The sequence below is a fragment of the Phocoena sinus genome, chromosome 3 (genome assembly GCF_008692025.1).
Source record: "Phocoena sinus isolate mPhoSin1 chromosome 3, mPhoSin1.pri, whole genome shotgun sequence".
Taxonomy (NCBI): domain Eukaryota; kingdom Metazoa; phylum Chordata; class Mammalia; order Artiodactyla; family Phocoenidae; genus Phocoena; species Phocoena sinus.
Window position 1 is genome coordinate 67,708,002 of NC_045765.1, and position 25,142 is coordinate 67,733,143.

General features: G+C 39.0%; 1 protein-coding gene across 1 annotated transcript in view; it reads right to left on the bottom strand.

The window, feature by feature from the left end:
• The window catches only part of GRAMD2B (GRAM domain containing 2B), a 104,906-nt gene extending 88,657 nt beyond the window's left edge, over window positions 1-16,249 (bottom strand). Inside the window, exon 1 of the mRNA XM_032625454.1 lies at window positions 15,993-16,249. Coding sequence (XP_032481345.1) covers window positions 15,993-16,120 — 128 coding nt within the window. The 5' untranslated portion in view covers window positions 16,121-16,249. The remainder of the gene's footprint in view (window positions 1-15,992) is intronic.
• Between the last annotated feature and the right edge of the window lie 8,893 nt (window positions 16,250-25,142).

The following is a 25,142-nucleotide window of genomic DNA, read 5'->3' on the forward strand; positions in this document are numbered from 1 at the left end:
TTCTGGGAGTTTAAATTTGGAGTATGTACTGATACTAGGCAGAGGGTGCCTACGTGACCAGCTGCCAATAAAAACGTTGGGTCCTGAGTCTCTAATGGGCTTCTCTGGGCACATCATACACATGTTGCTACATTTTGGTTGCTGGGGCGAGAAGTGCATTCCCTGTGACCCTCCATGAGAGGGAGAGAGCACGAGGAAGCCTGTACATGGATTCCTGACTCCACCTGCATCTTTTCCCCTTTTGGCCCAACTTACTATGTCACTGTAATAAATCTTAGCCATGTGTACAACCATACGCTGAGTTCCGTGAGTCTTTCTGTGAATCTCCGAGTGTGGGGTGGTCTTGGGGGCCTCTGACGCAACTCCCTTTCCTACAGTACTCCTACATCCCTATCCTAACCCTACACAGTTCCAGTGAAAGGGTAAAAGGGAAGCATTTTTTAAAAGTTAAATGGCAAATAAAGAAAATATTGATCTAGAAGATCTGGTTCAATAAAAACATGCCAATCCTTTTGAAAGTCAGGAAGCCATATTTATCAGTCACGGAAAACTTATTTACATACTTTGTACTGACAGAATATGAACTTTCAAAAAAAGAAATGATTTCTTATGATCTCTCACTAGCATTTTACAAAATAACGGCTTAATTGACACATAATTCATACACTGTAAAGTTCACTCTTTTGAAGTCTATATAATTCAGTGGTTTTAGTATCACTAAACAGAGTTGTGTAACTGTCACCACTAATTCCAGAACATTTTCATCAGTACAAAATGAAACCCTGTAACCATTAGGTGTCAATCCCCATTTTCCCTTCTCCCTAGCCCTTGGGAACCACTAACCTACTTTCTATCTCCATAGATTTGCCTCTTCTGGACATTTTGTATAAATGGAATGATGTGGTCTTTTGTGACTAGCTTCTTTCATCCATGTCATGGCATGTAACAGTACTTCATCCCTTTTTATGACCAAATAATATTCCATTCTGTGGATATACCACATTTTATTCATCAATAGATGGACATTTGGGTTATTTCCCTTTTTTAGCTATTATGAATATCCATGTACAAGTTTTGGCCTGGACACATATTTTCAGTTATCTTGGGTATATACTTAGGAGTGGAATTGCTGGATCATGTGAACTTTATGTTTAACTTTTAGAGGAACTGCCAAACTGTTTTCCAAAGTGCTTATACCATTTTACACTCCCAACAATGTATGAGGGTTCCAATTCCTCAAACATGCTCACCAACACTTGTTATTTTCTTTTTTGAGTATAGTCGTTCTACTAGATGTGAAGTGGTATCACATTGTGGTTTTAATTTGTATTTTCCTAGTGACTAATAATGTTGATCACCATGTTGCATCTTGTTGGCCATTTATATATCTTCTTTGGAGAAAAAGCTAGTCAAATCTTTCGCCCATTTAAAAATGAGTTGTCTTTTTATTATTGAGTTGTAAGAAATTCTTTATATATTCCAAGACTAGACTTTTACCAGATACATGATTTGCAAATACTTTCTTTCATTCTGTGGATTGTTTTCCACTTTCTTGATGGTGTCTCTGGTATTTACTTTTGATGAGGTCCAATTTATTATTTCTTTTGTAACTTAGGCTTTTGGTGTCATATCTAACTCCCCACTTTTGGTAGGGATTTTAATCACCCCACTTATTTTAGGATGTCTACATCCATTAGCCCAATTCCTTTACTCCCCGATGGAAGCAGATTAAAGGTGGGAGGGGTTGCAGTACAGTGAGGTAGAAAAGAGCATGGGGTTTAGAGTCTTAAGATTGAGTCCAACTCATCTGTCATGGGATTTAAGTACTTGATTTTTCAAACTTCAGTTTTCTATCTGGAAAATGGGGTAATTACTATTTCATAAGGCTATTGTAAAATTTGAATGAGCTAATTTGCAAAAAGAGCTTAGCACTCACTGTACCTGGCACGCAGGAGGCATCTAATAAATGTTAGGTTGTTATTTTTATTAAGAGAAGGTGGAACCGAGCCTGGACCTAATCAAGAATTACCCAACAGAAGTAAAGCTATCACTCTGTTCCTAATTGCGCATTTTGGAAAGGCTGCTAAAACTATATAGAACTGCAGATTTGCTTGTGGTTATATGGTTTTCTGGCACTACGGAAAAGCCCGATAGGCACACAGTAGGAGAATTTTATTTCTTTTGAATTCAGTAATAAACAAAGCAATTGTTCTTTGGGATCCAAGAAAGAGCCCTAGACCAAAAAACTGTGGTGTCAGCATAATTGAACGTTTCATCACGATGTGTGTTTCTTATTATTTATCATTAATTAAGGGCCGTTTATATAACTACATGGAAACTAACAAAATTCCTTCCCTGTCACTTAGGTAGAGGACTTTAAGAAAGGTCACTTGATATCTTCATTAAATATTTATCATACTTTACAGCATTACCTTAGAACTTTCATATTAATAGCCCAATCATTTGGTATTGACATGAACAGAGTGGTTTAGGGCCACAATAAAACATACTCTGTTTTATTATGATAAACACAGATAACAGTCAACCTAAAATTGTGTTACTTTATTCATCATCAAAAGTTCAACTCTTGGTCAGTAATTGGCATAATTATATTTCCTAATGGGGACAATTTAGCAAATATTAAAAACTCTTTTGAGAAAACCCATAATAAGCCAATGCCATGAAATATTTAAGTTATGCTACACAGTTTGCTTTTTTACTTGTTCCTATCTTAACTTGCAATCCAAAAAAAAAAACATTTAGGGATTACTCTGTCCTTACTAAGGACAGAAGACTAACCAATAACCTTAGTGGGATACATAGTCTTTTTTACTAAAAATTTGGCAAATCAGTAGGTGATCTAGAAGCAACATGCTGTCATTAATGGGAGAATGACAGTAGGATACAATGAAAAATTTTCAATCATTACCAAAGTTGATAAAACAATTTGTGGGATGACAGCCCAAGTTAGAAATCAGCCAAAGGTGTATTAAATAACATTTATGTAGTGCTTATATATGCTAGGCAGTTTTCTAAGCACTTCTCAAGTCCAGTTACTCATTTAATCCTTACAACAGCTCTGTGAGGTAGGAGCTATCACCCTCCCCACCTTTAATAGGAGGGGTAAATGAAGCACCTGTGAGGTAGGAGCTATCACCCTCCCCACCTTTAATAGGAGGGGTAAATGAAGCACCGACATGCCAAGCCACTCAGATGAGATGGGCCTCCAGGCAATCTGGCTGAGGTGCTGGTGTTCTTAACTACCCTTCTATGCTACTTCTCAACTCAAAGAGGAATTATTAGTAGTAGAGTAGTTTTTGGATTTCTGGAATCTCTACTTCTTCAACCCCCGCCAAATGTGGTATATAATAATGCATATAAATAAAAGATCTGATAACTTTTTTCTCTCTTTTAAAGATGCCACCACCTTTATGTTTTATTCTAAAATTAAATTCTACATTAAATATGTCACATACTGTAGTATGTATGGATTATATAATGTGGTCAGCTTGTATAATGACAATATGAACGTTCCCCCCAAATTACGTCTATGTAGGGGATAAGTTTCATTCCCATATTTTTCAGAAATCAATCATTTTGGAAATACCTTTTCATACCATCACAATAGCTTCTTGCATAGATTTGTTAAGCTGTTAGTAAGTACTTTCCCATTTCCTGGTATGAAATATTGATGATAACATTTAGCAAATTAGTCTTGGTTGAAAACTGAAGCGTTATGTTAACAACAGCAACTGGGGCAGACTCAGTTTTGTACGGCCTAAAGCCTATACAATATGGCGGAATTCTTTCAGAAGAAAAAATACATAATTAGGTGCAAAGAGTGAGTATTGAATTAGGAGAGCTTCGTTCAAACGATAGGCCCTAAAGTTTCAGCAGGCCCTAAAGTTTCAGCTTTATTAGCTTCATGGTAAAACACCACTTCAGATAGTAACTAAAATAAAATTTTAAAAAATACCACAAAAATAAAATAATACCTGAAAAGAATTCTTCACTTTTTTCCCCCAGAAGGAGCTTGTAATTTTAAACTTATATATATCACCTCATTTGATTTTTTTTTTTTTTCTCCTTTTAATTTCTCAGTTGTCTGGAAAAATCCTGATCTCTCCATTTTGTAAGATGAGGAAAAAGAGAGGGTCAGTGATTTGTTCCTAGTCACGGAAGTCTGTCAGGGCTGGGCCTGGGCTCTTTCCACTATTTTTTCAGCAGATGAATTTGGAGAGATAATATTTTTCATCAGAAATGAAGCCTCTTCTCTTAGTGCCTTTATCGTTATTTTACTGGAGAAGAAGCTAAGGTCGGACAAATTTACACCAAAGCCAAAGCCCAAATTCTCGAATTCTTGAGTAGAGAACATTGTTTCACCTTATAATCCGGTAGCACTGTTGGGAAAATGTTTCATTTTGATGTGAGACAGAACTTGACCGTTTGAACTTGTCTTTTTTTTCTAGAGATAATTAATTTTTTTTTTTTCCTAGAAGAACTGTAATTTTGAGGAAACTACTTTGAGGAAACTACTGGTGGGTGTTTTCCCCCTACCTTATTTTCATATTTCTTTGAGATCATCATAACATAGACGTCAGTCATACAGGAGAAGTGAAATCACTCGACTGCTGCTTGGCTCTTCAAGTTTGGACCTTAAAGTCCTCAAGTTTCTCCATGTTTCAAATATATAACAAAGTATTTTTTTTAGCTTCATCCCCGCCCCGTGCCACCCCCCCCACCCCGTGTTTAACTCTCACTAAGTCGTTTGTAAGTTATAAAGGAATGTATGGAGATAATAAAACAAATAGGAAAAAAAGAACCCTTAAGGTTTGACACAGGGTTCAGTGGATTATGACTTCCGACTGTGTTTCTATAGTAACACTTTGCCTACCTTGTAACTATAATAACAGCAATTCTTTAGTGTCCTACTTGCCAGCCACTGTATATTACGCATACCTAATCCTCAAAACAGTCCTAAGAGGTAGGTGTTATTTGCCCCATCTTACAAATGAGAAAACTGAGGTTTGGAAAGATTAGATAACTAGACCAAGGTGATGCAGTAAGTGCTGGAATTGTGATTCAAATACAGGTCTGAGTAACTCCAAGGCTACTGCCCTTTCATCATATATCACCTTTCAGATTAGAAATATGTGGTAGTTTTGCTGTCACCCACAGCTCTTGTGGTGGTCAGCCTCCAAGATGGCCCATGTGATCCCCTCCTCTTGATTTTCTCCCCCTTTTGTGATCCCCATCCCCACTGAATACACAGGGCTGTCCTGTGTAACCAAGGGGATATTGCAAAAATGCACAATACTTGTTGGTTAAGTATTGCTTGAGGGAAATGTTTTCCGAGGCAGAGAGAAAACAGGCACAGAGGCATGAAGATATGAAAATGTGAGGCATGTGTGAGGGATTATTTATTAAATGAAAAACCAATGTTTTATGGAATTATTTCTTTTATATCTAATTTAATTCAATTTTATAGTAATTAGGTTTATTTTTAAACTTTAATTCAGCGTAGAATTAAGCTAAAATTAAACTTACATTTAAATTTATGGAAACAGGAGTTTCAGCCTATATTGCTCCTTGTAGCCTTTCAGTTGTGTAATTTTCCCCTCTCTTTTCCCAATGGCGAGGATGAAACACTTGGGACCACAGTGAGGCCAATACCAGTTGCGATCTAATAATGAATCACTGTGGAAGAGTGAAAAGGTCCTGGACTCGGAGTCAGAAGATCTGAGAGGTCACCCGACTTTGCCATTAGCTGCTCTCCCTGCACTGAGCAGATTACCGACTTATGCGCCCTGACTTGTCTGCTGACCCTCAGCCTTCCTGGGGTGAGGTCAGCAGCGCCCCAGCAAGGGTCAGCTGTGCTTGCCAGCTCAGGGGAGCTCTTTGTTCATCCATCACCCAGCACCATTTTTTTTTTTTTTTTTTTTTTTGCTGTACGCGGGCCTCTCACTGCTGCGGCCTCTCCCGCCACGGAGCACAGGGTCCGGACGCGCAGGCCCAGCGGCCACGGCCCACGGGCCCAGCCGCTCCGCGGCACGCGGGATCCTCCCGTACCGGGGCACGAACCCGTGTCCCCTGCATCGGCAGGCAGACTCTCAACCACTGCGCCACCAGGGAAGCCCCACCCAGCACCATTTATTCACCCATCTAACACTTAACATTGTTTAGTTTGTGCCTGGAACTGTGCTGAGTGATTGGTTAGGAATAAGAGGCAGAGAGTAAGGAAGAAAGACAGATATAAAAACAAGCGAGGTTCAGGGTGTGATAAATGCTGTAATGGAAATAAACAAAAGGTACAATGTGAGCCCAGAGAAAGGGAGATAGGGTCGGGATAGGCTTTCCGGAGGCAGTGATACCTGGTCCACCTTTGAAGGACAGCTCAGAATTGACTCTGCCCACGTGTTGTAGGCAGAAAAGAAGGTTCAAAGGTCCAGAACTAGCACTTGTGGCTGGAGGGTGATCTCCCTGGGGCATGAAGAGGGCAAGAGATGTGACGGGAAGCCGACAAGATCACAGTGTTCCCTCACAGTCCAAAGGACAATGCTCCGAGATAAATGAACACACTTGTATGACCTGACCACTCCTGCTGTCAGGTTTCTTTTCTTTTTCGCAGGAGCATGCTTGGAGTGAGGCTTGCTCACGGCACACTGTTCTGCCCCTATGGGTTTATTGGACGGAATAAACTAGAAGTTTCTTTTTCTCCAGGATCATCCTGGCAGCTGTGCGTCTTTCACATTTGGCAAAGTTTATTTTGTCTCACTAAACATTTGAAATGTGCAGTTTATTTCCAGATCTAAGTATTGCAACATGGGGATTAAGAGGAAACATGCTGTGGGAAATTATAGTGTGGAGAGTTAGGTTAATAATTTAATCTTCAGGGTACATGTGCCTTGCCTGCCCTCTATGTTTGCCCGAGTGTGTGTCTGTCACCAACAGAGACTGGAGCCCTTGGAAGCAGAAGCTGGGTCTTTAGCCATTTCTTTACTCCACAAGAGTCTCTCCTCATTGTAGAGTTTCTTCTTTGTGCCAGGTGCTGGGGATACAGAGGCAAGGATGTATTCCTAGCCTCTAAGAGCTCTAGGTGATAAGTGAATATTACCATTATTCCTCTGTGGATCTCCCCCACTGCCTTATAATAATCACAGCTAGTGTCAGAACATTTGCTGTGTGCCAAGCGCTTTCTGTATTATCTCACTTAATACTCTCCACGATCCTATGATTATCCCCATTTTGCCGCTGAGGAAAGTGAGGCACAGAGAGATTGCACAGTTCAGAAAGTGATGAAACCAGATGTACACCAGGCAGTCCTTCCCAGACAGAGCATCCCTACACGGAGATTATAGAAAGTATTCCATAACTTTCTGTTAAAAGAAATTACCCACCATTGTTGTTGTTGTTCTTTTATCACCACTCAAAAGTACATAGAGCAAATGCCATTGTCTTTTTACAGATAAATTTAACGGAAACTCACAGGATCATATAACGACTCAGTGTAGAAATCAGAATCCCAGAAAAGTCTTCAGTCTTTCAAACAGAGAATTATGCCTACTTCTGAAACATAGTGTCCCCTCTGGGGTTGTAAAAATCACCTTGGGTGCAATGAAGAAACTGAATGAAATGACCGCTGAAGATGGATTTGATTTTCGGAAATAGCCCAAATAATTTGAGCCAAGCCAGGTGAAGAAATTGGTTAATGAGGTTGGATAATGCTATTTCAGTCATGTAACTGGCTGCGCATTCACTATCCGAACTAATGTCATCGGTTCAGTTATGCCGTACGGCAACAACAGAAAACTTCTCTTCCTTTTCTGTTACTTGCTTTCCTCACCTAAGCAACATAGGGAGTAGCCATAATCCATCTACCACAGTGAAAAGCCACCAAAGTTTATAAGGTCACATCTGTAAAAAGTTCCCACGAGTAAGCCACTGTGCAAATAGCGGAGACTATTATTACTATTATTATTACTGCTGGCTGATACAGAAACACTCATTCATCACTTGTGGACTTGTTGGCAGATCTTTCCATTTGCCCTCATCTAGGCCCATACAGATACACATGGAAGCCAAAGCCTAGAACTTCCACTTCAATTACCCTTGGCTGGTTTTGTTTTGTTAAACATGGAGGCGAGAGAGGGAGAGAGCAAGAGAAGGAGAGAGCAAGAGAGAGAGAGAGAGAGAAAGAGAGAGAGAGAGAGATGAAGTCATGTAAATGAACCTGATTTTTAAAATTCTGTTACAATAAAAAGCTTTTAATGAAAATGGGACTTTAAGCTGAACTCATCCATAATAGATTTCCACGAGGTTTTAAAACCAAAAGGCTCAGATCTGCTGGAGAACACAGATATAGAAGCAGTTAGAATCAGCAGCAGATAAATGTTTTGTGGGCCTAAAGCTGCTTATGCAAATTTAGGGTCTTCTTTAAGAAAAATTATGAATAAAAAATTAGGCATGAAAGGGAGTATTTGTTTAGAAAGAGAAAAGATACCAAATTATTAGTTTGGAAATAGCTGACAAATTCCATCAATACCTCCAAATCCAGAAAACTAATGTAATACTCATAAATGAACTGCCTTACATACTCTATGCTATTTTCTTACTTTTAACTGATACTTATTGACCTCTTCATATGGCAAGAATTTTGTAATATTTTCAATAAAGAGATAATTTAGTCTTTTCTCTAGAAAAAGCTTAAGTTTTATTGATAGGTTAGACATTTTCTTTCAGATTCAAGCCTATTCTTGATGTCATGCTAAGATGTACTATGTGACGCATACAGAGACAATGGCTGCTTTTAGTATTACCTTGGGTTTGTGCCCCATAAACAAGGGATTCTGATAAATTGTGCAATAAGCATAAAGTTTGGTATACTTCTATCAGCTGCGTCAGCAAGTATCAAGTCCTAATAGGAGAGAATTTCTGCTGTGACTTGGCATTAGTGAGAACAGAATCCATATAATTTACACGTGTGGTGATGGGAAGAATTTGCCAGAGATCACCTTCTGGCTCTATACATTTCCATCTTTGTTTCTCTTCCATTCCCTTCATACTTCTGATGCATGGCACTTGTCAGACATGTTTAGATGATGGTACCATCTCCGGCCCTGTACTTCTGTGTCACCAAGCAAGGTGAATTTGCTTATTGGAGTGTTCCTGGAAGCCAGGACAACCAGCAATAACTTATATGCACATAGAAATGATGGTAAATCACATAAATACATTCCACTAATCTCAAATTAAATGTATCTCCAAACGACTTCCCCTTAGCTCACAGTGCCAAAAATGCCCTGGCTACCTGACTGGAGAGGAATGTGACAGAGGGAGAATTGGAATGGAGAGAGAGAGCAATTATAATTGTAGTTAGAATATTATCTGAAAAGTTGACGGAAATGTACGACTACATGAACATCTTGCTAGGGACATTCCCAGGGCCTTGGAAGGGGCCCAGATAAATGAGGGTAGAAGCTGAAGCTTCTTTGGTTTTATAATAAACATTCCCCTGATGGCAATACATTCTGGTAAGTGGTTAATATGGAATATGGTACCGACAAATAAGTGCTAGTTCTGAGGGTGGAAGTAAGGGGGCAAAGGGGAGTCTCCTTTGATGTTATACTAGACCTTTCAGGAGGTGCATCTGGAAAGATGAATAGGAATTTTCAGACGTCCTGCATGTACAAAAGCCCGGTGACACGATCAAACGTGTATTGAGAGAATACTGAGTGCTCTGTATTAGTAGACTGTGGAGAAGTGCCTGGCACAGTTTGGGAAGGAGACTGTAGGTCCCTTCTCTCCTGGCAGTGTTAGCACTGGGGTGTGCTATGCTCTCCTTCTTGGAAAATTCTAACTCTCCTATCAAAGAGGCCTATTCCTCTGTATGTCACCTCCTATTCTAACCTCCACAGCCCTGCTTCACTACACCCTGGTAGCCTCAAGGCTTGGCAGAGTTCACCGGTCCTGCTACCCTGACCTCACCCACTAAGAACAGATTTAGTCCATTCACTGAAATACCTGCCTTGTGCTCAGGACACTATTATCTTTCCCCTTAACACACTCTTACTTTCTTTGATTGCTACCCCCTCATCCCTGCTCCTGGAGAAGGAAGCCCATTTCCTAGAACTCAGCCTCCCTTCAGTTTCTAAATTTCACTCTTAACCCTACAATTCCTATGATGAACACGAGCTGAGGCCATGGGCTCACCTAGTAAAAATGGGTCAAGATATGATGTCTACTGTGTTCCTGTCCTTCAGGTACCAAATAGTGCTTCTATCCTTTCCCTAAAATCAGAAGTGGGATTGGCTAAGAAAAAGCAAGGCTCTTGGGAGGGTAGAGTGGAGGGGAAGAAGGGCCAGCATCTCCTCTTCTACTCACTGGTGACAACTGGATGAGTAGAGGAGTAGAAGCAGAATCTTTGGAGCCACTAAGAGGAGGCAGAGTGAATGTGATTCAAGGCTGTCTTGGACCTGCCAAGGTCACTGTCCACTGCAGCAGCCTGGAGTGGTCCCCAAACCATAGCACGGGTAGTATGAGTAGGCCTGGGCTGGTCCCACCCTGGTTTCACATTCCAGCTTGGTACTGCCCCATATTTGCCCTCTTTGGTTGTCATCTTGGACCTTGTTTGTGCCTCCCAAAGCCCATGGCACCCCATTCAACACGTTAGCTCCACCGGGCAACTTTCATCTTTACCTAAAACTGAAATAGACTGATACTCTAAAAAGAAATATTTTGGAGAAACAAATTTATTAGAAGCAATAGCTCTAATGGTAATTTGCATAGTAAATCTCCAAAAACTAATTTAAAAAAATACCTGATTTTTATTTGCCGAATGACTAATTTATGGAACTATTAATTCTCCAGAGCCTTTTCCAGTCTGTTTATAAAGCTTAAAGCAATTCATGTTTTTCAAGGCTGTCCAGTGTTCTGTATTTTGGGAAATGATGACTTGTTGTGAACTTTGAATGTTGAGGTACTGGCGCTTTATGAGTGCCAGAGATTTTCAAATGAGGATCATCTTAGTGGAGGCCAGGAAAGTACTCAATAGTTTCTACAACTTCTTAGAAAACCTCAATAAGAAGGAAACTTTTTTTTTTTTTTTTTTTTGGTATGCGGGCCCCCACCGCCGCGGCCTCACCCACCGCGGAGCACAGGCTCTGGACACGCAAGCCCAGCGGCCACGGCCCACGGGCCCAGCCGCTCCGCGGCACGCGGGATCCTCCCAGACCAGGGCACGAACCCGTGTCCCCTGCATAGCACCAGGGAAGCCCAGGAAACTTTTTTAATCTGAGAAAGGCTGATAAAACCTGAAATGTTAAAAGCATTCCCTTTTAAATTAGGAACAAAATGAGAATACCTGGAATTACTATTTATAGTCAACATTATAATGGAGTTCCTTGCTTGTATTATAAAATAAAAAAGATTTAAAAGGGCAAAGTTCAGAAAAGTAAAAAAAGTTTTAAATTTCAAATAATATTATTGTCTACAAAAAACTCAGTCTACAGATTATTAAAATTAATAAGAAGATTTAGTAAGAATGTGGACTATAAGATCAATTTAGAAATTTAACTACATTTCTGCACATCAACAAAATCCAATTAAAAATATATTTCCAAAAGCAACAAAGTTGTAAAGTATCTCGGAATAAATCTAACAAATGATGTGTAAGATCTTTGTGTAGAATAATCTAAGCTTTATCAAAGGATATTAAAGAAGACCTAAATAAATGGAGGCCACACCATGTGTATGAATAGGTATATTTAACACCATAAAATGTCAAATTTCCTCAAATTGAGCAATAGATTTGATGCAATTTCAACTTTTAAAAAAAGTTTTTATGGGACAAGCCAAATTCTAAAATTTAAATGGTAGAGCAAAGGGTCAAAAGTAGACAATCAGGGCTTCCCAGGTGGCGCACTGGTTAAGAATCTGCCTGCTAATGCAGGGGACACGGGTTCGAACCCTGGCCCGGGAAGATCCCACATGCCGCGGAGCAACTAAGCCCGTGTGCCACAACTACTGAGCCCGTGCTCTACAGCCCGCGAGCTGCAGCTACTGAAGCCTGCACGCCTAGAGCCTGTGCTCAGCAACAAGATAAACCACCGCAGTGAGAATCCTGTGCACCACAACAAAGAGTAGCCCCTACTCTCGGCAACTAGAGAAAGCCCAAGCCCGCGTGCAGCAACGAAGACCCAATGCAGCCAAAAATAAATAAATAAATTAATTAATTTAAAATTTTTTTTAAAAAAGTAGACAATCACTTCTGAAGTGAGTAAGAAGTCTTGTCTCATCAGATAACAAAACTTTTATTATAAGGTGATCGTAATGAAGACAGTGATATATGACACAGCTGGCATTGCAGATTAATGGGGAAAGGAAAGACTATTCAATAAATAATGTGGGAGAATTCATTAGCCATATAAAAGATTAGATGAGGACCTAATTCACACCAGAAACAAAAATAAATTCCAAATACAGAACGGACCCTAGTTTTAAAAGAAAACATACTTTTAGAAGAAAATACATAAGAACATTCTTATAACCTCAGAGTGGGGAAGGAATTCTTAAGTCACAGGAAGCGCAAATCATTAAGAAAACAAGATATCACCTCACACCAGTCAGAATGGCTATTATCAAAAAGACAACAAAGAACTAGTGTTGGTGAGGGTGTGGAGAAAAGGGAACCCTCTTGCACTGTTAGTGGGAATGTAAATTGGTACAGCCACTATGGAGAACACTATGGAGTTACTTAAATAACTTAAAAAATAGAACTACCATATGATTCAGTATTTCCACTTTTGGGTATTTATACAAAGAAAACAAAAACACTAATTTGAAAAGATGTATGCACCACAATAGCAGCATTATTTACAATAGTCAAGATATGGAGGCAACCTAAATGTCCATCAACAGATAAATGGGTAAAGAAGGTGTTTTATATATATATATATATATATATATATATATATATATACACACAACATTAACATAAGATTTACAGAAAAACACAAATGAAGCTTTTGGCCAACCCTATATATATATACACACACATACATATACACACACAAAATGGAATATTATTCATATACCATAAAAATATTGAAATTTTGTCATTTTTGACAACATGGATGGACCTGGAGGATATTATCCTTAGTGAAGTAAGTCAAATAAATCAGAGAAAGACAAACACTGTGTGATTTCACCTATATGTAGAATCTAAAAAATAAACAAATGAACAAATATAACAAAACAGATACAGATGCACAGATACAGAGAACAAACTGGTGATTACCAGAGGGGAGAGTGGTAGGGGCAGGGGAAAAATAGGTGAAGGGAATTAAAAAGTACAAATTACTAGGTGTAAAATAAGTTACAAGGATATAATGTATAGCACAGGGAATATAGTCAATATTTTATAGTAAATTTGTATGGAGCACAATCTATAAAAATATCAAATTACTATGTTGTACACCTGAAAATAATATAATGCTGTAAGTCAACTATACTTCAATGAAAAATAAAAGTAAACAAACTGATAAATTGAAAGTAAGAACTCAGACATAATGGAGAGCATGAACAGACAAGTCATATGCTGGAATAAAACATTTGCAACACACGTAGCTAACAGAAGATCAGTATCTGGAGTATTTCAAAAACTATCTACAAATAAGGAAAAGATAGTACCCTCTCTCACCCCCTTTGCTTTCCCAAAGGTTCATAAATCCACGAGCAGGAATTTTAACAGAAGAGGAAATGAGAATGACTAATAAACATGTTGAAAAGATGCTCCTTTTGTCTTAATAAGGGACATGCACATTGAAACCATTTACACTGAGATGCCATTTCATACATTCCAGTTTAGAAAGAATTAAAAAGTCAAACAATGGCAATGTTGAGGAAGCGGAATAATGCTGGTAATAGCATAAATGACACAGAACTTTGGAACAGAATTTGACATCTGAGTGGTTTGCTGATCTGAGGGTACATATGATTTGCTGTAGTTCATGGGAAGGATAATGGGATGCCACAACAGCCACATAAATTCTTAATGTTAAGGTAAAGGGAAGTGTTTATCTTTTTTGTTGTTTTTTTTAAATTGAAGTATAGCTGATATACAATGTTGTGTTAGTTTCAGGTGTACAGCAAAGTGAATCAGTTATATGTGTATGTATACATATGTATATATATATATTCTTTTTCAGATTCTTTTCCTTTATAGGTTATTACAAGACACTGAGTGTAGTTCCGTGTGCTTATATAGTAGGCCCTTGTTGGTTTCTGTCTTTTTTTTTTTTCCTTTCTTTTTTTTTTTTTTCATGGGCTCGAGGTGTGCGGGCTTCCGTAGTTCTGGGTCGCAGGCTCCAGAGAGCAGGCTTGGCAGTTGTGGCGCACGGGCTTTGTTGCTCCGCGGCATGTGGGATCTTCCCAGACCAGGGCTCGAACCTGTGTCCCCTGCGTTGGCAGGCAGATTCTTAACCACTGAGCCCCTAGGAAAGTCCTATGCATTTTAATTTGATTTTATTTTTCCTCGTTAGAGCTTGAGTTCCAAGAAGAGTTTGCATTACGGTCAATGTAAGAGGAGGATTAGGCAGACGAAGCAATTAAAGAAGCACTCGAAGTTCAGCAAAATATGGAAATAATGCAAAGTTTTACATTTTCAATCACTGGAATTGTGCTCTTGCTCAAATGACCATAATGCAAGTTATGTAGATTTATTTTAATGATGGATGGAAAAATTAAGCCAACCTAAATAGATGTATTAAGCAATATTTTGCAGGAATTCAGACTCTTGATCTCTAAAACTTCTTTTTAAAAATTATTGAATTTGTTTTCCTCACTTGACAGTCTGATGTGCGAATGCTATTAAATGAAGTGTGATTTCGTTATTTTGTATTTAATTTTTAAAGGCTATAACTTTGAGCATTTTTTTGTGTAAATGATTTCAAATGATTAAAAAATAAATCAAATGATTGACTTTCTGGATATAATATGGAAAAGTGAAGTTCAGGTGTGGAGGCTATTCCTCTGCCTTGACTTAATTTACATGGAAGTTACATTAAAGTTTACGTCAGACGGAAAGTAAATTTTAGGTGGTAAGCATGCTGTAAGGTACATAGAAGTAGAAATATAATGTTGTAAACATGAAACCGATGTAATGATATAGACCAATGTCACCTCCATTAAAAATAGTTTACACCAAAGTTGGATGAGGTATAATCTATAAAAATTTGAATCATTATGTTGTATATCTGAAACTAATATAATGCTGTAAATCAACTAAACCTCAATTTTAAAAGAGTTGCATAAGGAACTTTTTCTTGTAATTGATTCCACTTGCACTTGATTTCTACATTTTATAAGTTGCTAGAGAATTATTATGAGATAAAATGAAAAAGAGTAGATAAATGAATTTTCACTAAAAATATATAATTATCAGAGTGGTGTGCATGTAGATATTAATACTTACAGCTAAAGAAGATATGTTCTGAACCTAGTCAAAACTGCTTTAAATCACTGTACAGTAAGTTGTTGGATCAGAGCATAGCCAGTACTATTTTAATATTTAATTTAGAAAGGTCCAAAGAAGAAAATTATTTTAATATTTTAATAATTACTGTCTTGACAATAATACAGTAATTTTGACACCAAAGTAAGGTTTTTGGTTTAACCATTTGGCTTCACTTCCTATGACCCTGAGAGTGGGTCAGGAATTGAGTAACTGCATAACTGACCAGTTTTCTAGTACGTACTGAAAAGTACTGAAGAAGGCACTAACAATTATTGTCCCTTAATGGTGGTAAGAGTTCTATTTGCTCAGCAGATCATGTCCTTTGCTATGTACCCCCTTAAAATCCACCAGCCCAGGGGCCTGGGCTGTGCCTTCTCTTTCTACCTGGCAGAATCCTCCCTCCGGGGATGAGGAAGGGGCTCTCAAAGCAACACCTGTCGGGTGGCTGAGGTCATCAGAGGGGCAGACGGGATGTACCCACCTGAGAAACACTGAGCCGGGGCTGTCAGGGATGCTGTTCTGGGCCTCCGCACCCACCTTGCTTGGGCTGCCTGGAATCTCATACCGGAACACTGTGTCATTGGATGATGACAGCCCTTTCTTCACCATTGTGGACTTGTCAATCGCCAAGTCAAGAAATAAACTCAAGGGCTCATTTTTCAACCTCCCCAATAATGTGAAAATCTCTGCGTTTCAGCCTCTCTCAGTTCCTGCATTGCAGGAAGCTACTTCTTCACATGACTCCTAATCTAGCTGAGGCAATTTTTTTTTTTTTTGCAGTCAGTTAATGAGTAACATGTAAGTATGACAAGAGTGGTTTTCATCCTACTCATTTGCTCTGAAGGAGAAATAAATGTGTTTGGCAAACTCAGCTTTCAGTTTACTAATAGGAACACCATATAACTCTGGATTTAGGCAGAAAAGTCTATGGAAAAGGACAAACTTTAGACAACGAGATGCAGAGCCAGGCAGTATCTAAACATTAAAAGTAGGGGTGCTTTCTTTAACCCCCTGAGCCTGATCAACAGGGCAAGGAATGTGGATGTGCTTTATGCCTTTACCATACAGGAAATAACCAGCCCACATTTGGTAAGACACATAGGAGCCTTAAGGCTGTGCTGCTTGGTCTTTGGGACCAGAAGAGTTCTGGAGTTCTTATGGAAGTGATATGTACAAAGTTCGGGGAGTCTCAACATTCAGGTTGTATATTTTGCTGGTTATAGGAGGCTGAGCCCTCTACCAAAATGGTGATGACAACAAAGACAAACAAATAAAAGAATCACTAGGAGGCAAGGGCTCAGGCTCCATCCATTGCTTCTGGCTGTCTAACCACAGGTGATCCCAACCCTGCTGAGCGTGGTATCAGCCCTGTGTCTCTCACTAGATTAGAATGAAATCATATAGCAGAATATTCTATGTATTATCATTATTGTTATTTATAACCCTACTAAAAGCAGGAAGGAAAATAAATTTCCTATGTGATGATCTTCAGCTTCTTCAATCACTTAATGTTTATTCACAAGAAAAACATCGGTTTTTCACCAGTGTTACTAGTGGCAGGGAAGGATTTGGTCTGATGTAGCTGTGTTCTCTCTTCTCCTCCTTTTGTGATTAGTCAGTGACATTGGAGAATGATGGGCTTAAGTGAAGTACACAGATTCTGATAGTGGAAGAGAGCAAAGTTTCCTGGGAAATCAAACCTTTAGCCTTGCTCTTGTTAGCACTTTGCTCTAACCAGCTGATAACCAGCCAGGGGCGGGTTTGTGTTGCTCCATGTGTAGTCCTGACTCTAAGCACACTTTTGAAATTAGATAAAGTGTATGTTTCAGTGGGATTTCACTGATGCCTAATAAGGTGACCAGTTTATCCCAGTTTGTCCAGGATATTCTTAATTTTAGCCCTGAATGTCCCACATTCTAGGAACCTCTTAGGGCTGGGCCAATCAAGGCAGGTGGTCACCCTGGTTCCAGGTGTTGTCTTGCTGCAGTTGTGATGGTGCATTGCACCCAGCCTCCCTCCTTATCCTTTTCTGATAGTGCAGTATATGTATTTTTCTTTTTCCCCTTATATGTCCCCTTATGTTCCCCTCTTGTGTTGTAATTATGTTGGAAAGATTTTAGATAAGCTAAATTATACTAAAATGTATTAATCGAACCCATTACCACCTAGTGATTATCATACCAAGTGAAGTCAGTCAGACAGAAGAAGAAAAACATCACATGATATCACTTATATGTGGAATCTAAAAAAAATGATACAAATGAATTTATTTACAAAACAAAGAGACAGACATAGAAAACAAGCTTATGGTTACCAATGGGAAAAGGTGGGGGAAGGATAAATTTAGAATTTGAGATTAACAGATATACATTACTATATATAAAACAGGTAAGCAACCAGGACCTACTGTATGGCACAGGGAACTATATTCAATATCTTGTAATAACCTATAATGGAAGAGTATATCTATCTATCATCTATCTATCTACAAAACTGAATCACTTTGCTGTATGCTCAAAACTAACACAACATTGTAAATCAGCTATACTTCAATCAGAAAAAAAATCAGACCCATCATCATACCTCATATAATAGCAACAACCTATAAGGTAGTTTCTGCTCCTTATAAACAAAGAAGTCTAATCAGTACAGATATTATAACTAATGAAACATGTTACTGTTTCCCAGGCAGGTTTGGATTTTAACTGGGGGCAATGCTTAGCTCAGGAAAAATGTCTCTAAAGGAGGAAATCCCAGGGTCAACAGCCAATCTTTGGACATATTTTTCAATAGAGGAGCTTTCTTTTCAACAATATTTTATCAGTAAGGCTCCATGCTAGCTGCAGTGAGTGATACAAAAATATTTTAAGAAATAGGTCTTTGCTCCAAAAATGGAGCTAGGAAGATAAAATATATGGAATTGAAAAGTTAATTAACAGTAAAAGAGGGAAGGGCTTCCCTGGTGGCGCAGTGGTTGAGGGTCTGCCTGCCAATGCAGGGGACACGGGTTTGTGCCCCAGTCCGGGAGGATCCCGCATGCCGCGGAGCGGCTGGGCCCATGAGCTGTGGCCGCTGGGCCTGTGCATCCGGAGCCTGTGCTCCGCGATGGGAGAGGCCACAACAGTGAGAGGCCTGCGTACCACAAAAAAAAAAAAGAAAAAAAAAAAAAGAGGGAAGAAGGCAGTAAATCAGGCTAATATTTCTTGAATGTCTGTACTACCTAACATCTTTTGAGTCTATGTGGCATCTCTGCTAGATAATTTTATAATCACATCTCATTTAATCCTTGCCAAAACCACATTTTTACAGATGATGAAAATATATCTTAAAAAGTTTAAGTAGTTTGGCCAGAATTAAGTGGTCATAAGAATGTGGTCTTGCCAGAATTGCTTGATTCATTCAAGAAAAGTTTATTAGGCTTTTATATTTAAAAGGAGGCAAGGTCATTTGAGACTTGGATGATTTAGAAAAGCCTAGTGGAAAAGGTGGAGTTTGAGTTAAGCTCTGAAGAATGAGGAGAAGCTGGAAAAGCAGAAAGGGAAGGGAGGAGGGCTTGTGAGCAAATGAACAGGCGTGGACCAGGCGTGGACCAGGCGTGTACGTGAGAGTGGAGAGTTTGTGCGGGGCGGTAAGGGAAGAGTTTTGAACATTTAGATGGAGGCTGAATTATGAAGGGCCCTGAATGCCAGTGGGCCGTTCAAGCTTTATCTTGTAGGTACTGGGAATAAAATGAGGAAAGACTAAGCTGATGGCCACGTGCATGATGCTTTAGAAGCAGAAGGGGATGAGTGGACTCACTACTGCAATCACCTGGTGATACAGTTGTTTCATTTAGTCAGCAACTACCGGTCTAGGGGAGGTAGCTTCGAAGTAGTGGAAACAGTATTGACTGAACTCTTATGTAAGATGTTGAGTTCATTCCTTATCATAAGAAATTGTGCCAGAGATGAGATTTGCTGAAACTCTAGAGCATGGGTCACAAACTCAAATGTCTTCAAGAGCCAGAAGGTAAGGAAAACCGTGAGGCGGGAGGGAGGCATAGAAGTCAGCAGAAAGTGCTAGAAAAAGAGGAGCGCTCGTGCCTTCCCTAGAGCTTGTCAGTGTTAAACTACAGAGGCTGATGGGAGGGTCTGAAGGCAGGTGTGGCTTTTGCACTGAATTTCACTTCGTGATATGAGATGCCCATGAGCAATCTTTTAAAATTTGCTAGTCGTTACATCTGGACTTTATGTTCAAACAGGAATAAGGTTCTGATGGCACATGGCCACTAAAAGAAAATGTGACTGACTGCTTTACTTAAATGGATGGCAGTTGACTGCTGTGCATCAGTCTACACTTGCAGGCACAGAGCTGCCATTGTTGGACCCCTTTGACCGTTTAGATGTGGCCTCCGATCAAAGCACTTCGAGCCTTTGCCACAGCTTTCAGTTTTATGTGCGAAAATTAAAACAAAGACCAGGTGATCAAAGAGAAATAACTGGAGTGGGACATTTTTGTCAATATAGCTATAAAAGGAGCAGAGACACTGGCAAAAGAATGAATAATCTATGATAACAACCAGAATACAATGAAAACAAAGGTAGCAGAGACCTTTTATAGCCTTCCATGGAAAGGGAGATTAATAAGCAAGACCAAACAAGACAAAAACTGACAACTAGCAGGCAGTTTTAAGTAAGACCAACAATGATGGGAACACCTCATTTTTCTGATGCTCTCCAGTAAGTCACAGTGCTGTGTCTTTATAAACAGAGATTGTAGAAGAGTCTGACATAGAAAAGAGAACAATCAATGTGGGCTCTCCCACGTGGTGAGTTCAGTTAACATCTCTGGACTTTTTTCTCTTCTACTATGTGAAGAGATAGTAGGCTAGATCTGGCCTGCTGACAAGTTCTGTTTGGCCTCTACCATGTTTTGTAAGTAGAAATTTCCTATACATTTCGTAGAAAACACGGTTATCTGGCCTTGCCTGGAAAATCAGACCTGACAAGAGTATGGCAATAGTTGGCTGGTACTAAGCTGTAGAGGTCCCTTGTGACCTCTGTAGTTTGCCTCAGTCTCCAGCCTTCCTCAGTGCCTCACTCTGCTTGCTTTGTTTCACTTACTCTCATAACCTGCATTTGAGTTTGAAAGCCCCAGCCTAGATGATGTTGAAAGTCTTCTCTAGTTCTAGTTTTCTCTCCTTAAACCTGGCTCATTAAAGTTTTCCTGTAAGATTTTTTTCTTTCTTCAATGAAACAAGGTCCATAGTTCCAAGGATTTCATCTTGCGCAATGATGGTAACCTTTGGTTATGAGAAATGGAATATTTCCTGCCATATCAGTAAACAAAGGATGTCACAGTCATCAGCGATTGCAGCCACCACCGATGGTGAGCTGGTGAGCCTTGAGGAAACTCAGGATGTGAAAACACTGGATACTGGCCCCAGATAGCTGAGGTGCATATCAAAGGAATGATTTCAGTCTGCCCAGACTCTAGCACCTTCCCATACACAGAAAAGTGCTAAATTCCTTAACTTGGGATATCTGGTTTTCTTTAATTTACAATAATCTTCTGATGTCCAGACTACCTGTCTTTTGTTGCAAAACTTCTATATAACCTAGCTCCTCCCTTTGCCTCCTTGGAACAGTTTTCTCAGGGTTACTTGAGGTGCTGCTTTCCGGGCTTGAAGTCCTAAAACTTGCTGCCTAACAAAACTTAACTCTCGACTTTTACGTTGCGCGTGTTTGTTTTTTCAATCGACAGTTATTACATCCAACCATTCTGAAGTCCACAAATAAGGAACAAATATGCCTACTGGTGTCAGGCTAGATAGGAGATGGGGATTCATGCCTGTATATTCTCCTCCTCCTAGAGCTGTGGGAATTGGATTTTGAGGCACAAGACCAAACTGAAACTACCAGATAAACAGAGCTTGAAAACCAGCTTTCCAAGGAATGGAATATAAATTTCCATTTATAAATAAACTAGATTTCCTCCACAATTAAGTAACATAAATATTTGTGCTTTAGGATTTATCTGATGGATTATGCTTTGTTCAGGCTAGTATTAAAAAAATTAGTTTGTATACTCTACACACATACTGCTGCCATTTGAGCAAAGGAACATATGGCCTGGTGGAGTTACGTGGAGATTCAGACTTCATCGTGGAATAGCCATATATGGCAAACCAGTGTTGGGTGTAATGTGAATTTACCCACATTCCTGGAGTGGGCTGTGTAATGTTGTGGTTTAGGGTGTGCGTTTGGGGGTCAGGTTGCCTGGATCAGAAGGGTGGCTCCATTATTTCCTTGCTGTGTTACTTTGGAAAGGTACTTAACCTTTCCAAGCCTCCGTAAAAATGGTAATGAAAATAGTATCATTAAAAGACTATTGTGAGAACTTGATGATAATGTAAACTTCAAGCATGAAGCCTGTGCGTAGTAAGCATTCAGAAAATGCTATTGATGATGAGGAGGGACGATTATGATTTGAGCTGGTCATATTTTCTCTAAAGCTGAGTGGATTATTATAATATAATTGAAAGATATGATTTCCTTTTCGGAATGTCACATCAGCTGAGTGTCTGCATGTGGCTTGTGGAAGACTTAACCCCAGAAGGAGAGCAAGAGTTAACAATTCCGGTCCATGGAGTGTTGACATTGGTGCTAATGGCCCCACCAAGCAGCCTAGAATACTCCAGTCTAACTAATGGATGATGTCATATCTAAAGTCCCTTCCTCTTGCTTCAAGCTCCTTTATTCTGTGGTTTCTAAGATTGGAGAGGGGTTAGTTCCTCCCCTAAAGTTGTGAGCCCTTCTCTGAGAGGATATAGAAAGACCGACTGTGTTGCCCATGATGGAAAACTATTACTGTCTGCAGCAGTTGGTCATTTTAAAGAAAGTTTTGCTCCCAGAAAGATTAGAAAGTTGATTTTGCTGTTCCAGAAAGGTGATCTTGCTGTTCCAGTAAACATGGCCATATCAGACTTAAGGCAATCTTTCTTTTCATGCATTTGGTCTCTGTCATATTAGGGAAAGAAATTTGAAAACCCAAGTTCTCTGACTTGGAGCATCTGCCAACTTCCAGAGTGTAAACACTCCCACCATGGCTGATTTTAAGCTACCAATGTGATGCCACTGAACATGGCTTTAGGAAGAGGTGCTGACCACTAGCTCTTGTGAGCCGGTACAAGCTGACTCCCTCACTCCGCAGTAAACATTTAAATGTTTCAACTTCAGGGCATGGTAAATGTATGAATATGGCCCCAGAGTTACCATATTTAAAAAACTGTGTCCTTTGATTTAAATAGTGTTATCATCTGACAAATTGCATAGGAGTTATAGTATATTCTGTCTTGTTTGATTTTACACAAATTGGTAATAATTTCCAGAGAAATATTTATGAACATCATACGATTTTTTAATGCCCCCATAAGGGATTTTTTGGTATTATTTTTAGTGTGGTTAAGTAATGTGGTTGATGTGGTCCATAATGTTAACATTTAAAACCATAAGGTTTTAAAAACATAGTTTTTTGGTTTATAAGACAAAATACACAAAATATAAGGAAGAAAATTTAAAAATCATCTGTAATCCTCAGTTCCCAGAGATAATCACAATGACTATTTCATCATCATCAAAATTATGTTTTTCTCTAAAGGACTATCAAATTGTTTGGTAATCCTGGAAATACATCCAACATTTACTAAATGGATTTTTATTATTTTTAAGGGGCCTTGCATTCAAAGTGAGGAACAGACAATCTTCTCAGTTCCCTCCCCACAGCTGGAGCACCAGGAGCCAGAGGAGTTGACATAGGGCCAGAAAAGACATGTTTGGAGAAGTCCATGAAACAGATTTGAGCAAGATTTGTTTGGGAGTAAACATAACACTGGCCAAAATGTTTCCAAGATTAGTCTAGAAACTAAATGGTAGATAATGAGATTCTGAAAGAAATAGGGACCTAAAGATATTTCATGTTATAGATGTATCATTTGTGTTCAGAAGGGTCAGATGACCCACCCAAGGTCACATGAATAATTAGTGGCAGAGCTGGGGCTGCCCTCCTGGCTCTCTCTTCACTCCTGGCCTGGTAATCTGGCTCCTGTTCCCACCATGCGGCTTTGTAGAATTCCTCCTCCTGTCACTCACGGGAGAATGAAAACATACGAGGGAGTCTCAGCAACAGCCCACCTGTATCTACTATTGTCTTTATACAGGACAAGAGAGGAGCACAATTACATAATCTACAGCCTTTCATTTCCACTGCTATTGTGTGAAGTAAAATTTTTCTTTTACTCTTAGGTATTAACTTTTTTAGGCTTTGTCATTAATCATAATATTTAAAAATGTCCCCAATTCTCTGAATTTTAGGGATTTTCTCCCCATATTTTGCTATTGGATTCCAGGGCTAGTAAGTATTTTATTTAAAAACACAGACTCTCCATGTTTGAATTCTTATGATGCAACTTAATAGCTTCAGTTTTCTAATCTGTAAAATGGGAATAATAGTATTTGCCTAATAGGTTTGTTGGGAAAGTAAATTAGTTAATACTTGCAAAGACTTTGAATATTGTCTGGCACATAATAAGCACTCAGTAAGTTGCTATAATTATTACCAACATTTATAATTATTTTTACCAACATTTATAATAAAATCATAGGGCCTTATAAAAAGTAATTATCTGTTTTTGAAGGTTTTAAAAACAGCCTCAGATACCATGTACGGAATGTAAAGTTCACCTGTTTAAAGTGTATAATTTAGTGGTTTTTAGTTTATTTACCGAGTTACACAATCACCACCATCATCTAATTTTAGAACATTTTCCACACTCCAAAAAGAAACCTTGTACCCAATAGCAGTTACTCTCCATCCCCCCACCGCCTCCTTCCTCTGCCCTCAGTAACAGCTAATCTATTAATGTAATTGCTCTATATGAGACATTTCATATCTCAGCTATAGAGAGGGAAAGTACCTATTCTGGGTATTTTATATAAATGGGATCATACTGTATGTGATCTTTTGTGGCTGGCTTCTTTCACGTAGCATGCTGACAGGTTTTGTCCACATTGTAGTGTGCGTCAGTAATTCATTCCATTTTATGACCAAACGGTATTTCATTGTATGGATATACAATGAAATTGTATATCTATTGTATTTATCTATTCTTCAGGTGGAGGATATTTGGGTTGTTTCCACTTTTTGGCTTTATGAATAATGCTGCTATGGAAACTTGTGTACAAGTTTCGTGTGGCCATATATTTTCAATTACCTTGGTTGTACAGCCAGGAGTAAAATTGCTATGTTTGACTGTTTGAATAACTACCAAACTGTTTTCCAAAGCGGCTGCACCATTTTAACAGTTCAACCAGCGATGGATGGGGGTTCCAATCCTTCCATATGCCTGACAACACTTACTATTTTTTTTTTGATTATAAACATTCTAGTGGATTTGAAATGGTGTATCATTATCCTTTTGATTTGCATGTTCCTAATGGCAAATGATTTTGAGCATTTTTTCTGTGCATTTATATCTCTTATTTGGAGAAGAATCTATTTAATCCTTTGCCCATTTTCAAGTTGGGTCGTCTTTTTTATTATTGAGTTGTATCCTTCATATATTCCAGATATGAGTTCTTTTTCCAAAATATGA